General features: G+C 44.8%; 1 protein-coding gene across 1 annotated transcript in view; it reads left to right on the forward strand.

Moving 5' to 3' along the window:
- The window catches only part of ATIC (5-aminoimidazole-4-carboxamide ribonucleotide formyltransferase/IMP cyclohydrolase), a gene marked incomplete at its 5' end in the record, with an annotated part of 19,447 nt that extends 5,218 nt beyond the window's left edge, over nt 1-14,229 (forward strand). Inside the window, 11 exons of the mRNA XM_004701591.2 lie at nt 346-497; nt 863-1,019; nt 1,666-1,791; nt 2,511-2,618; nt 3,386-3,471; nt 5,405-5,494; nt 6,982-7,110; nt 10,029-10,121; nt 12,060-12,242; nt 13,578-13,733; nt 13,990-14,229. Coding sequence (XP_004701648.2) covers nt 346-497; nt 863-1,019; nt 1,666-1,791; nt 2,511-2,618; nt 3,386-3,471; nt 5,405-5,494; nt 6,982-7,110; nt 10,029-10,121; nt 12,060-12,242; nt 13,578-13,733; nt 13,990-14,109 — 1,400 coding nt within the window. The remainder of the gene's footprint in view (nt 1-345; nt 498-862; nt 1,020-1,665; nt 1,792-2,510; nt 2,619-3,385; nt 3,472-5,404; nt 5,495-6,981; nt 7,111-10,028; nt 10,122-12,059; nt 12,243-13,577; nt 13,734-13,989) is intronic.
- Between the last annotated feature and the right edge of the window lie 1,523 nt (nt 14,230-15,752).

Below are 15,752 nucleotides of genomic sequence, written 5' to 3' on the forward strand. Positions count from 1 at the left end.
GGGGTCGGAGCTGCCAAACTTTTTGTAACCATTTCCGCCATCAAAGCTGGAAGCCCTGCTTTACCAGACTGGCAGAGTGCAGCGCAGGGTGGGCGACTTCCATGTTAAGTGAGACCTTGGTATTTATCTTCAGTCTTGCGGCTCTGGAAGAATGCTCGTTCTAGATCGTGCTCATGGATGACTATGTCCTCAGAATTTTGTAGGCTGTTAGCGTGATTCTCCTTGTTTTTAAAGTTAAGGGTTGCAGTGGAAGTACATGCACGTTGGCTGTTGGAAAGGGGCTAATCAATGGGTAAGAGCAGGGATGTCTGGACGAGGAAACGCGAGTCCCTGCTTGTTCTTCAGGTGGCGTCACCTTACTGAGAGCAGCAGCCAAAAACCACGCGCGCGTGACCGTCGTGTGTGACCCAGGGGACTACGAGGCGGTGTCCGGGGAGATGCAGAGCTCTGACCGTAAAGACACCTCCTTGGAGACTAGGTGCCAGCTAGCCTTGAAGGTGGGGCCCCCACCCTTACAGTGCTGTAAGGTGACAGCAGTGTTGGCCAGACCAATTGTTGCTGGCTCTGTCGTATCCCCGCCCAAACCTTTACCTGGAACGTGCGTGTTCTCCTTTTGTTAAAAAAAAGAGGCCACAGATTTTTGAGTATTCTGTTAGTAAAAGATGGATAGAAAATTGATCAGGCTAATAATTCATCAAGCAGTGTGATGTTCCTGGGTGCCTTTTACCTGTGTGGAGGGGGCGGGGTGGGTGAGTTGGGGGATGGGGCACCATCTGCTGTAAATCACCAGAAGTTCATCTCTTGCCCGCTTTTTGACAAGGCTGCTGGTGTTGCTTACGTAAAGCTTGCCCTTCTGCTGCAGGCGTTCACTCACACTGCCCAGTACGATGAGGCAATTTCCGATTACTTCAGGAGGCAGTTCAGTAAAGGAGTGTCCCAGCTGCCCTTGAGGTACGGGATGAACCCGCATCAAACACCTGCTCAGTTGTACACACTGCAGCCCAGACTTCCCCTCACAGGTAAAGCATCAGTGCTCTGTGACTGACTGTGTGTGTGTGTGCGCGCGCGCGCGTGTGCGAGGTGTGCTGCATTTAAAAGATAAAGTTATTACAAAATACCCCTTAGAATCCTCTGAAGTTTGAGATGCCCGTTGGTAGCATTCCCTACATGTTTCTTGAATAACTGTGATTCGAAACCGCACTTAGATCAAACTTCTAAAACATGGTATCTATGTAGCTTTTAAAGCTTCTATTTCCCACTTATATTCTGAGGTCAGAAAAAGTTGCCCTATACTCGTTTTCCTCCTCTGAGTTTTCGAAAGCGATTCGTTAACACTGAGCACGTTTTGAGTCATCGTCTCATTTGGATGTGTGCTCCTCTTGATGTGCGGAGAGCTGTTTGTGGGAAACTGGCCCACGAGGTACAGAAATAAGGATCTCCTTGTTCCCCCCTCCCTCATGAATCCTTGATAATTTATAAATTATTATTTTGTGATGCAGTCTTTTTAAAATATTGTTAGTTCCGCTGGATTCCACTGCTGTCAGTAGTGTACTTTTTTTTTTATAGAACTCCGTTTATTCTAATATTTTTTTAAATAAATGCATATGTATCTGTATCTTGGCACAATCTCTTTGATCGTGCCTGTGTATCTTTTTTTACCGGTAGTTGTAAATGGAGCCCCTGGATTTATAAACCTGTGTGATGCGTTGAACGCCTGGCAGCTGGTAAAGGAGCTCAAAGAAGCTTTGGGCCTCCCCGCCGCTGCCTCTTTCAAACACGTCAGTCCAGCAGGTAAGGCCTTGTGCTCCGGAACTCTGAAAAATGCATTTCTCTTTCAAGTGTAGAAGGCTGACCATTACCAATACCAATTTTTATCAAGTCTGCTGGTAACCGGATCAATCTCGTAGGATGTGAAAAAAGCTGAGTAACAGTAGGCTGAAAGTTCATCTGTCTGTCCAGCTACGTACATACGTGTCACTTAATGAAAATGGCATGAAGTTATCCAGAGACAGGAAGGTCAGGTGACCAGTCCTTTGCAATGAAATGGGAAAATGTAGGGAAAGGAACTGGGATGGCTTTAATGCCAGATGCCCCGATGACCGTGTTTTTCCCCAAGATTGGAAATGAAAACCCGTATAGAGCCACGTTGTCCATCCCTTGTAGTAGCCATGGTAAACAGTGCCTTCATCTCTCTGGTCACATTAACACCACAGTTTGCATTTCGTGAGCAAGGAGGCAATGCCGGGCATGAGATCTCAAGCAGGAGCAAGACCAGGGATGGGGGGCGGCAGGGGTGGTGGTGGTGGGGGGGTGTTCTTCGTGAGATCAGAGAACACGGAGCACTGGCCTCTTCCAGTGCTGAATGCTCTGGTCAGGCACATGCTTGTTTCATGGGCCCTGGTCGTGGTGCTGCATAGACTGGATGTTAAGAAACATCTGACCTTGATTAGAGAATTGACAAGTGATAACCTGAGCTTGCTTGCTTTCCTATTTGTGGGTTTCTCCGCCAGGTGCTGCTGTTGGGTTTCCACTCAGTGAAGATGAGGCCAAAGTGTGCATGGTCTTCGATCTCTACCCCACCCTCACGCCCATTGCTACCGCGTATGCCAGAGCAAGAGGTCAGACAGGTGCCAACAGGGCCATTTGAATTTAGAGATTAAAACTATATTTATCTTAAGTAAAACAGTCATCTTTATTTCATTTCTCTCATGTCTTTCTGCTGTTAGTTACGGTCTGTTAATCCCTTCAGTTACTGGATGGGAGCTGTGAAATCATCTGTTTGTAGCAGTCTGTGCTAGTCTAACGCAGGGAAATATTACTGGACCTCGGGGCATAGACCTTCAGAGGAGGCTGTTGTATGCGTTTACGTTTTTAATAATGTGACTGCGATTGTGTGGTTACTCTATTAGATTTGAGAATTTCATAAAACATTTTCTCGAAGCATCTCATTTCTTGAGTTTATTTTGTAAGTTGTAACACCTATGGAAGGTTTTTGAAAATGCAGATATTGTACCTTCTAGAACAAGGATCAGCAAAGTGAAGCCCGTAGGCCATATCTGGCTCATCTCACCGCTTGTTTTGTAAAGGCCTTTCACTGCAGGGTGGCCATGCTTCTTCATGGACTCTGCCTGGTGTGGGGCTTTAGCCACAAAGCCGCATGGTTGCAATAGAGACCGAGCACATGCCTACAGAGCCTGCAAAGTATTTTGCCAACCTCTGCTCAAGAATATTATTTTCCTGATTCTTCTGTTAATGACTTATTAATTTGTTGCTTTAAATTTTATATAAATAATATTAGATATACAGAAATAGATTTGTGTGTTCCTGCAGGGATTTTAAATGGTCTTGCTACATGAGGATAATCACTTATTTTAATTACTTACAGGGGCTGATAGGATGTCTTCATTTGGTGATTTTATTGCACTGTCTGATATTTGTGATGTCCCTACTGCCAAAATCATCTCCAGAGAGGTTCGTAGAGAGACTGTCTTTAGTAGAAATAACCTTTCTATCCATCTATAAATGAAGCAATAGTTAAACTCTCAGCTTCTGTGTTAGTCTGCGTAAAGTAGGGAAACAAATCCCTTATATCCAACATTAGCCCATATGTCCGACACCCATCTACAAAGTCCCCTCAATCTCACAAAACACACAGTGATGCCAACTGCAGGAGTAAAGCCGAATCAGTGAGCGTGTAAGTGTAAGCATCTCAGCGCTGGCAGGGGTGTCCACACGGCTGCTCCAGCACCCAGGGCTGCATCGGGGTAGATCCATGTGGCTTCTCCTCAGGGATATCTTGCAGGAAGTGAACCTTGCCCGGTGAAGCAGAGACCTGGCTAAGGCAGCTACATCCTGGTCCAAGCTCAGAAAGAAAGAGACTAGAAAGGCGAGGCTCAATTACTCCCTCATGTGTTTATCGACCAGGTTGCCACAATAAACCTTGTCTCAGCTTCTAACGGAAAGATTGATGGTTCAAACCCACCCAGTGCCTCCATGGGAAAAAAATGTGCTTTGCACCCATTAAAATAAGTAAGTCTATAGAGGCAGTGACTGGGTGAATAATTATGCATCTTATTGTGGATGAACTTAATGTTGAGATGTAGGATATGTGAGTTATATTCCAATAAACCAATAAAAAAATTCAGCAGTCTTAAACCTAATGGGACAGTAATTCTGTCAAGCATGGGGTTGACTAGCCGGCACCTAACAAAAACAGATAACGCCATTTTCCTGTTCACCAAAGCCATAACCTAACTTACGTTTGTACCAGTGTCAGGCTAATGAACGTTTATCATTTTGAATGTTCTTGTTTGTGTAGAACATGCATCCTTGAACTGAATGATAATTTTGACCTGTGATAAATTGTTTCAAATTGCTGTTTGGCTGTTCAGATAAACTTGTTTTTATTTATACTTTATCCATTTTCATTTGTCTGGTAGTTGTTATAATAAAAGCCCAAGCGATTGTTTCCTAAGAGGATAAAATGCTGCCTTAGGTGGTGCTAAAGTGAACCTTACTATAAACCCATGGGGGAAAGAAAAACTATTCAGAGAGATCGAGTCACACGAGTTGAACACCAAGTAAACATGCATTTTAAAAAGCCACCTGGGAGGACAAAGAAAAGGGGGTGAAAGAAGGTAGCTCAATAGCTTGGAGGAGTGGGGCTAGAGATGAAGGTGTGTGTGGTTTGACAGTTTACCACAGTGTTTACCATATATACTCTAGTATAAGCCAACCCTAATATCAGCTGAGACATGTAGTTTTATCACAGAAACTACATAAAAATGTGCTGAAAAACTCAGCTATACTCGAGTATATACGGTATCCGCTTTGGGTATTTTTCATATGGGGTCTGATTTTTTTTTTCATTATTCCTCAATGTAAACTTGGTCCCCACCCCTGCCGCTGTGGCTCCACACATGCCAAAGTACATTGAGCTGACAGCAAGGCTTGGTGTAAGGCTGTGATATCTGCACCTTTATTATAAAATGCAAATACACGATTTAATCGCATCCTTTTGTCTTCCTTTTGAATAACTTAGCTTGCCGCAAGTCACTTAACAACAGCTGAGGCTAGAACAACACCATTTCAATACAAAACAGCGCCCCATGAAGAGAACAGGGTACCCCCACCCCCAGGAACGTGGGTTAAAGCGCTGTTAGAGAGTATCTTGGTTAGAGCTGAAACAGTGAGCAGCGCTTTGAGAGGATAGCGATTTGTCAGGTTCTGCGAACGGACAGAAAGCTGTGTCACCATTGGTGTGGTGGTGAGTGTAGGAAGCTATCTTATGCAGGATTACAGTTTCTAAGGACTATTCGTCAGAGGCCAGATCAGCAGATGTTGCTGCTGTGATCCCCTCCCTCCTGTTTTAATAGAAATGAACTAATCCTTAATATATTTGCAGGTGTCTGATGGCATTGTTGCGCCAGGATATGAAGAAGCAGCCCTGAAAATTCTGTCTAAAAAGAAAAATGGAAACTACTGTGTGCTTCAGGTGGGTGCATTTTGTGTTTGAGAACGTAATTAGCTCTTACATTTTGTGACTTTCCCCATTTTTAAGATCAGTCTCCTGGATGGCGCCCCTTCTACTTTCACTCTGTGTGGTAGTTCCTTAGTCCTGAGCGTCGTTTAATTAATCTTGCTGTAGTATTAGAGGACTAAAAATGGTGTCCTAAGCCTTAGTTTTTAAGTAAATTTATTTCTTAATGAGTGGTGTGCTTCTCTGTTCTCAAATGCAAAGGCATAGGGTGAAAATTCTCCCCATGATCCCCCTGCTGCCTGTTGCCTTTTTTTCATAGGCACTTAATGGTTTTGGATGTTTTGCTTTTTTTCCTGAAAATGTGTGCACGAAGCAAGTATTTGCTTGTGTTCCATGTATGGATGCACCTTACACAATCGTATAGGTGTGTTCTGTGTATCGTCTCTGGAGTCAGTCTGAGCTGGTACGCACACCTGGAGTGTACAGCCTAGGCAGGGCCTAGGTGTGACCTTGGGCTGCTCGTCCTCCAAGATGCTGTTGAACAAACGGGATACCCCAACAGTGCGTGTTCAGCATCCCCCTGCGCTCTTAAACGTGGTCATCTCTGCCGTGGGAGGGACATCTGGGCGAGTTTTAATTTCTCGTTACGAGTGAGATGGTCGTCTTCTCATAATCGAGTCTATGTCCTCTTTGTGTCTTGTCCGTACTCGTTGCCTGTTTATAGATCACATTGCTGTGATATTTTTCTGTTTGGGCTCTATTTAGAAGTATGCTGATTCAGCGGTTAAGTGCACGCTGCTAACTGAAAGGTTGGTGGTTCGAACCCACCCACCGGGCTTTAGGGGAGGAAGGACTTGAGTAGCTGCACTTGTGAACACTCGCCCCACGGGGCAGTTGCACTCTACACCCGCGAGGGTGCTGGTGTTCGGATCAACGTGACGTGATCTGTCGGTCTTACACATCTGGGAGCTGTGGTGGTGTCACGCAGCGCCCCTGTACCGCATTTGAGAGCATTCGCCTGTTTTGCTGATACTTGTAGTTCTGTGTGTCTAATTTTTTAACCCCCCCTTTTTTCCATTGGGAGCCTCTTGTAAGATACATGCATATGCACCCACTTTTCTTACGTGTATTTTTCTCTGTTAAAGTATCAGGACCGCAGTGTTAATTACAGTTCATTTAAAATCTGATAGAGGTTGCTTCCAGTCCCTAAGTACTTTCCCCCCAGTTCATTTTCCCTGGCTATTGGTAGGGTATGAGTTAGCACTTGTTTTTATTTTGGATGAATTTGTAGTAGCAACTAGTAACCCCGTCCTCCTTCCAAAAACAAAGACATAAAAAGCCAAAAGACAGGAAGATCTTGACAGTTGCATTTTGATCATGGAGAATGACATAGAATGGTGGTGCTTTTATATCAGCTGGTATATGTAACCCTGTTTTGTGCCTACGTTAAAAAAAGTTGAGAGATGTAACTAATCTTGTAAAATTTTAAATTTCTAACTTAGATGGACCCTTCGTATAAACCAGATGAAAATGAAGTTCGAACTCTCTTTGGTCTGCGTTTAAGCCAGAAGAGAAATAACGGTGTCATCGACGGGTCATTATTTAGCAATATTGTTACCAAGAAGAAAGAGGTAAGTCGGAGCCTGTGATCTGAATTCCCTTCGTCCTGTCTGCCTTTAGAACCAATGGATACACAGTGGGCGAGTTCCTCTTCTGCCGGCAAGTCAGCCGGTGTTCGCCAAGCTAATAGACCGTATTATAAGCTTCTGTACTTCATGTTGTAACTGCCTTCGTTTATATCTGATGACTTCTGGCTTCCTTATGACCTGTGGCAGAGGTCAGACATCCTTCCACCCTCCGTCCCTTCGATACTGTTGTCTAATAGCGGCCACTCATCATGGCCCCCTACTTTTCTTTCGGGTCCGGTGATTTGTTGCACACAGAACTCACCGACGAGACTCCAGCTAAGGAGTTTATTAGGGACGTGAACAAGCGACCACAAGTCAGGATCCGTAAGCAGCAGTAAGGATACAGTCCTTACTGTATCATCTTCATCCTGTGGACCATCTTCATCCTGTCGAATTGAGCTGCTGGAGTTGATTGGCCGTCAGCTTTTGTGAGGTGGTCGGTTTAATGCTCTACTGAAAGCCTTGGTAGAACCACTCTCTGCACCAGTGCGCTGCAAACACCTTTCTCCTGTGTGCTCAGTCTCTTTAGGTGTTCCGTTAGTGCATGCAGCCTGGGAAAATAGGGTGACGGTAAAAGCATGTATTTGGGGACCCACTTTCTGTAGTCTTTATCTCATCAATCATTGCCCAAGTATTTGATCTAATTCATGTTCAGCTTTTCTGTTTGCTCCTGCCAAAAAGACTGGTTTATTCTTTTTTTTTTTTTTTTTTTTTTTTTTGGGGGGTCATTTTATTGGGGCTCATACAACTCCAATTCACTGTGTACCACGTGGAAACTGAAAAGCTGCCCCGAGGTTGTGGAGTTAGATATGCTGAAAGTAGACTTTGAGATCTTTACCCAGAGAATTAGTAACCTGTTCATATCACATGCCTGCTTACTTACTTTTGCTTGATCACATAATGGATATTCTTCCATTTTTATCTTGGGGAATTAATGGTGACCCTGAGGGAGTTGATTCTGACCCACAGTGTGACCCTGTGGAGCAGGGTAGACCTGCCCCGCAGGATTTTCAAGGCCATGAGACATTTAAGGAAGCTGACTTCCACGACTGGAAGAGTTAGCCTGGCAATGGGTAAATAAGGACCAGTATGATTGTCTTATCGCCCTTTGTAATCACATATCCCATTCCCCAGCCCATTTTAAGGTACTTTTGTTATCAAAGGTTAGATTAGGTCCAGAACGGTTGGAGTCCTGAAAGAATTGGAGATGAAAGGAGATTGTATTCTACAGAACATTTCAATCGGTTGGTCTCCACCCCCCACCTCGCTTTTTTTTTTTTTTTAAAGAATGCTGTTTCATTTGTATCATGTGTATAAGATTGGCACTCCTATCCCCAGGTGTTTTTAATAGTCCTTGATCTTAAACTCAGGGCACTAACATTCTATTTGGAACAGGAAGACATCTAGTAATGGCTTTCCTTATTAACCTTTTTTGGAAAATCCCCCGCCCCAAAAAAACCCCCAAACCCAGTGCCATTTCTAAGAGGCTGTAGAATGGAACAGTGGTGCTTACATACCATCTTTGGAGGCTAGCTTTTCCCACTCAGCATAGTTCTTTCTTTGTAGCTTCATCCACATGTGGCATGTGCATTCATTTTGTCATTGAGCAAGATTCTGTAGTGTGACTGTTTGCCACGTGAAGGATATTTGGGTGGTGTTTGCTATTTATGAATAAGGCTGCTAATTACATTATCATGTGGATTTTTAGATGAACGTTAGATTCATTGCTGTGGGGTAAATGCGCAGGTACGCATGCAGTTGGTGGTGTGGCATTTGCATGTGTAGTTTTGTGACAAACCATCCGGCATTCTTTATTGACACCAGCCATGCATAAGCAGGCCAATTTCTCTGCCTCCTTACTAGCTCCTATCAGTATCTTTTCCCACCTTCTACTAGACCTATGACGGGAGAGGTCATTTGGGGGCAGTTAGAGACTCTGGCTAGAAGAGCCACATTAAACAATTTCCCACCTCCTCCTTGACCTATGACGGGAAAGGTCATTTGGGGGGAGTTAGAGACTTTGGGTAGAAGAGCCACTTTAAACACTTTCCCACCCCTGCAGGAATTACAGGTATCATCTCGTAAGTCTTGGTAACTGACCAATCTGTCTGGAGCAAAGGTTTGAATTTTGATGGATTTTTAACTCAGTAGCTTTACAGTGAAGGAGCTAATTCATCAGTGAGCTTCTATTTTCCCCAAATAATTTTCCAGTGCATACATGGCGTAGTGGTTCTGTGCTAGGCTGCTAACCCTGAGGTTAGCAGTTTGAAGCCATCAGTGACTCTTCCAGAGAAAGCGGAGGCTTTCCACTCCCATAAGGCATCTTGGGGAAACCCACAGGGACAGTTCCTGAGTGCCTACAGAAGAAATGATGGGTGTGTCACAGTAATTTGTAACATCTATAGAACATGTTTACAGGCAGTTTTCCAGACCTGGGTTTATAGTGTTTTCAGATATTTATAGATTGTACTGTAGAGACAATGCTGTATGGTGCAGAGAGGTTAGTTCACCTCCTGTGTGGCACGTCAGTAGGCATTGGTAGCCAAGCCCAGAGTTGCTGCAGGGTGCAGTCAGTCTGCACCTGCTGGGCCGCAGGCATTGCAACGTGTTGCAGTAGAACAAACAAAATCACTGTCGTGCAGTCCATTGCGACTCGCGGACCCAGACAGGACCAGGAGAACTGCCCCATTGTGTTTCTGAGAGTGTGAGTGGCCCGCTGCCTCTTGATCCCGTTAATCAAGCAAGGTAAAATGGACAGTTAATTTCATTCTTTCACTTGAGAGATGGAAGCTACCGACAGGTCTCTTACGTTAAATGGCATGAAGGTACTTCATTTGAAAACCCTTGTGGGTTTGTTTCAGTTGCCGGAGTCTGCACTCAGGGACCTCATCGTCGCCACCATTGCAGTCAAGTACACTCAGTCTAATTCCGTGTGCTACGCCAAGAACGGGCAGGTACGTACACTGCCAGACCCCCACCCCACGGGGACTGTGGTCCTTCACAAAATCATATTCAGGAACTCTCTCTGCCTCGGGTACTGGACCGCTTGAAAGGGAAGGGTTGCCAAGCGGGTCTCCTCCGGGTTTGCCAGCATCTACTCAGCAACTTAGCCAACTGTTGAAACTGATGATTGCAGAGGAGCTTTGGCACCAAGGGCTAAAATTAGTCGCGGTGCCTCTTGCCTAGAGCGAGCTGGCACATGTGGGGAAAGGGGGGCTGTTCTCCATGAGGGAGATGGACTACGTGGCTGCAACAGTGAATGGGTTCGATGGGGCAGCAGCTGTGAGGGTGGTGCCAGGCCCAGGCAGTGTTTCCTTCTGTTGTCCGAAGGGAACTTGCTCAACAGGCACCTATCAATAAAAACTGCTATTAACAAAGCTGGTTTATGTTCTTCCCACTGGTGTTTTATCTCCTGTGAAAAATGAGTGTGGAATGGTACAGCCAGCCTGTATGTTTCCAGCGTGCAGGGTGTTCCCACAGCTGTTCCTCATGCTCGTTTATCAAGAACCCATTGAGTGGAGCAACGGTTAGACTAGGAGGTGTGCCGTCCTTTCAAGTCAGGTGTATTGAAATGTTCGTATACAGTGAACTTCACCTTTAAAAAAAATTTATTGGGGGCTCTTACAGCTCTTAGAACATTCCATACATCAATTGTAGCAAGCATATTTGTACATATATTGCCATCATCATTTTCTAAATAAATGCTTTCTATTTGAGCCCTTGGCATCAGCTCCTCTCTCCCCACCCCTTGTGGCCCCTTGATAAGTTACAAATTATATTTGATTTCCTATCTTACACCGGCCACTGTCTCCCTTCATTCATGTTTCTGTTGTTTATCCCCCTGGGGGGCTGGATTATTCATCGGTCATTGCAATCGGTTCCCCCTTCCTCCCCTCTCGCCCCGAGTTTATTCCTTTTAAGTGCAAATGTAACAAATTACACAAGTGCCTATCCACCACTGCCATTAAGAGAGTGGATATTTCTTGCTATATGAGGTTAAGCAAGATAATCTGTCCCTGGGCCGTGAGGTTTAAAGTGTAGACTTGAACTACTAGTTAGTTACCAAGGTGTCCCCTCAACTGTAGGATTCAGTAAGCTAGTCCCTCTGATAATAGTAGTAGTCATCGCATCAATCCCCTTGCTTCCCACTGTGTCAGTAGAGCTTGGTTTACTACTCTTGGTCTACCAGTAGGTAAAAGGGGCATGGACTACTATGTGACCTGGAAGACCCTTCCAATTGTGAGCCAGGTGATAAAGCGTGCCAGTCGCCAGTGTAACAGTCAGGGAAATATGTAGGTTAGTGGTGTCCGTGGACGCAAGCTCTGTGCAGACCACACGGAGTGAGTACTTCCTCCTGACTTGTGGGAAGCATGCACTGCTTGTGTTTCGCTACAGGAAGGAAACCCAGAGAGGACTGCATGGAGGACATTGCTTCAGACTAGAACCCAGTGTTAGAGATGCCTCGTGTCTGTAGCCTTTTTTACTTCTTAGGACCCCCTGACCCGATCTTTCTATCAATTCCTAGAAGTAAGTTAGTGGCTGAGTGAGGCCTTTCACATAGCCTTTATTTATGATCTTATTTTATGGCTATTTTAGGGGGTTTGTCCCTTTTTAATTACGGGTTCCATGACCATCAGAAAGGAGCCCTAGGACCATGGGAAATGTAACTTCATTGCAGTCTAGAAGTTTCCGGAATATGAATAGGCATACTTCTAAATCACAGCGAAGTAAAATGGAGCCATAAACCATTTGCCCTCACCTTTTCCCAGCGTGAAAACCACGTTTCTCTTATTTGAGCTTGATAATGTCTTGCACAGGGTGCACATGGACAACGAGCCGTTGGGAGCAGTGCTGGCAGAAGGCCGTTCATCTTAATGTCTTCTGTTCCTCAGGTCATCGGCATTGGAGCTGGGCAGCAGTCTCGAATTCACTGCACGCGCCTTGCAGGGGATAAGGCAAACTGTTGGTGGCTTAGACACCACCCGCGAGTGCTTTCGATGAAGTTTAAAACCGGAGTGAAGAGGGCAGAAATCTCTAATGCCATCGATCAATATGTTACTGGAACCATTGGCGAGGTATGAGAGACATCGGTTACAGGCAGAGTATATTAATGCGCTTAATCTTTTGTCTGTGACAGACCTAACTTCATCACTTCGTGCAGAAAGAAAGGATACTTTTTTCCTGGAAACTAAAAAGTTCTTTTGAATTACAGCCATTGGTTTCATTTGTTTGTGCTTCCTTTCTTTGTCATAAGCATTTGATGACAGGAACTATTTTTCACCTGTCTGGGGTACCTATCACACTGCCAGGCATGATCCTCGGCGCCTGATAGGTGTGTATTAAACATTAAACACAGAATGCCTGGTGGCAGATAATCATGGCTTGTTTTTTCTCTACCACAGTTTTCTACAAGTGTCATTAGCAGCTGAACACATTTCAGCTGAACACATTCCATGCTTTGTCAACATTTTCGCTGTTTTTAAAGGAAGATGTGTAAGAGTATTAAATTCCCTAGTCCCTGGGAGTCTGCCCAAAGACAAATGTGTCACCCAGTGACTGCGCATAGTCTGTCCTCGGCGAATACCGGGCAGAAGTTGGAAGTGAGCGTGCCGGGGATAAGACCTACCTACTTGGCTCTATCTATTAATTTCATTAGGGAGCGGGAATCTTTTCAAACTGTTAGAAAAACCGGAGGCTGCAGACTGGGCCTAATAGCCTTAAAGTATGTTAAGCGCCTGCTCTCTTTGACTTTTGAATTCTTCTGTTACTATTGCCCTTGAAAATCATGTTTATGGTCCTGGAAGGGTCTTTGTGGGTGAACAAAGTAATTGTGTGTCTTCACTGCCAGAAAGTTACACACCATGGAAATGCCACACCCCTTGGAAAGATAGGGACCTTGTGTGCCACGTTTCAGTTTGTCTCCAAGATTAACTGCATTCGGGAGATGAACTTCTAGGCAGGCGTGGCTCCATTGCTTCCTGAATTTGAATATGGAAGACTCATTGGAAAACCACGAGGAATGGGCTTTGCTTTCCCCCTTCGCTTTCCTGGATCCAAGAAGATTGCACAGTGCACACGGGGGGACTTCAAACTGTTGGTGTAAAAATAGAATCGCTCTGTACTTTTGAAGCACTGCCTGCTTTGTCCCCAGTAGGTACCAGGTAGGTAGGGCATCCAAGAACAAAATATCTTTGGATGAAATGGATATAGCAAGGAAAATAGTTTGGTCATTATTTGATAAACTTCCCCCCGTTTTCCCTCTTTACAAGCAGGAAAGAAAGATCCCAGAAATAAGTATGCGGGGGTGAAAGAGGAGTCGTTCTTTATATAAATGCCCGAGGGCTTCCTGGCGTTCTGGTCACCTCTGACCCCGCAGGTGGCGGTGGAGTAACTTTTCCTTCTGCCGGCAGGATGAAGATCTGAGAAAGTGGGAGGCGCTGTTTGAGGAAGTCCCCGCACCATTGACCGAGGCCGAGAAGCAGCAGTGGGTGGACACACTTGGTGAAGTTTCTATCAGTTCGGATGCCTTCTTTCCTTTCAGGGATAATGTAGACCGAGCTAAAAGGGTAAGTTTGGAATTGTGTGGCTGATATATGATGCTTAAGTAGAGACATCACAGGAACCATGCTTCTGGTTTTCAGGTCTCCGTGAGTTGTACTAAGATGTAGCTTAGATCATTTTGATGTCCCCATGTAATGAAATATATAGGGGTACTAACTTTGCCATTTCTGGCTAAGAGAATGAGTCTCCGGGGTGAATCGTTGTTAGCAAATGTTGGTCCCCAACACTGGCTTTGCATGTCCTTCCCTTTTCCTCCTGCAGAGTGGGGTGGCCTACATTGCCGCTCCGTCCGGTTCTGCCGCTGACCAAGTTGTGACTGAGGCCTGCAACGAACTGGGGATCATCCTGGCTCATACCAGTCTCCGTCTCTTTCATCACTGAGCCGTCTCATGCTGGTCTTCTGTAGTTTGTCTATATGACTGTGAACAATCAAACATTTTCATGTGTTTTTTCCCCCTCCCCAAAATAAAACATTAAATCTTAATGTTTGGATCCATAATACATCTTGGGGGTTGTGTTTGATTTGCCATAAAAAACCCAGAAACTTTAAACTGACAAGCTTCACACACAAGAGCTTGTGAGTGAATCACTGCGCTCATCCCAGACCTTGCCAATGCGTCTTCACATCCACAAGGCAGCCAAGAAACATGCTGCCAAGCACAAACGTGTGAGAGCACCTCAGTTTCCCCACAAAGGTTTCCCATGGCGTTCCTTTTCATTACAGTTCTGAGAAGCTTCTAAAACTAATAGCAGATGTATAATCTGAAACTGGAAGGGTGAGGATCAGTAAGTCTACCCTTGACCGACCCCCTTATGGAGAGTATATCTGTTTCCTAGTGAAGTTATTGAGCCCTTCACTGTGGTTGCTCAAGGACCTTGGCATTTCCCGGTAAAAGTTAACATCAGCTAGGTGTGTTTCTGCCCAAGAAAATCAGGCTGTTTGTTCTTGTAAAGTCTCACCGCCTCAGAAACCCTGAAGCAACCGTTCTACTCTTTCCTACAGGGTTGCAAGGGGTCAGTTGATTGGGTGGGGTTTTGCTTATCAGACCAATTAAAAGGATATTTTCTTTCTGATGAAGTGTAATTTATACGGAACCACTATAGTCTTGGGTGTTCAGTACGTGCTTCGAATCCTGCCTGCTTTCACCTAGCAAGCCCAGATCTGTCACCTGTAGGTTGCAGGTTATTAGTCTCTTCCTAAAATCTCAGTGCTATATTCTTCATGTTAGTGAGCCAACTTAGGTACCAATTGCATAAGCATGGTATGTTCCTGATGTACACTCCCTGATTTTAAGCCATGCAGTATCCTATGTTCTATTCCAAAGACTGCCATAGCCTTTGTATTGGTTTTTCATAACCACTAGTAAATAATGAAGATTGTCCATTCTTGGTAGCGGTTGTGTTATCCATAGTTGGTTATCCACACAGTGAAATACCCTTGCATAGTTAAACACAGATAACCTCTGTGGTGTTCTGTGTACTACTGTGACTATTTTACAGTCATCTTTAGCCAAACATTATTTGCATATATTCATGATATTGTTTGACCATTTCAGCGTCCGAGTTCACCTCATTTTGGAATAGGCACATAGATGGATTTCTTGGAGCCAGCTAGGTACTTGTCTTTCAGATGTCTTGACATAGGCAGAATACTGCTGGTATCACATCTGTTCGTTGAAATGTATCGATTGATATCCTGCCAGTTGCCACGACCTGTTTTTCCCTAGTGCTTTCAGTATAGCTGGGTTTCCTGCACACTGGTTCTTGGTCTACCTCTTGAAATCGTTGACTATTGAGCAGTTCTTTATGATGCAGGGACTGTTGCTTCCTCCTCTTAGTGCTTCCCTTGTTCCATATTTTGCTTAGATTCTTCCAGTATTATGCCTCGAGGTGTGTATTTGTTCTGTTTTGGCTTGAGAAATCCCACGTGGGTCATTTCCTCTTGGTGTTCTGGCTCCGGATCTCTGTGCACGTTTCCTTATGGGACTTTGTCTTCTCCAGCCGCCCTGTCCATCTTTTTTTCC

The sequence above is a fragment of the Echinops telfairi genome, unplaced genomic scaffold, assembly GCF_000313985.2.
Source record: "Echinops telfairi isolate 266 unplaced genomic scaffold, ASM31398v2 ScPeMD7_3;HRSCAF=10, whole genome shotgun sequence".
NCBI classification, from domain to species: Eukaryota; Metazoa; Chordata; class Mammalia; order Afrosoricida; family Tenrecidae; genus Echinops; species Echinops telfairi.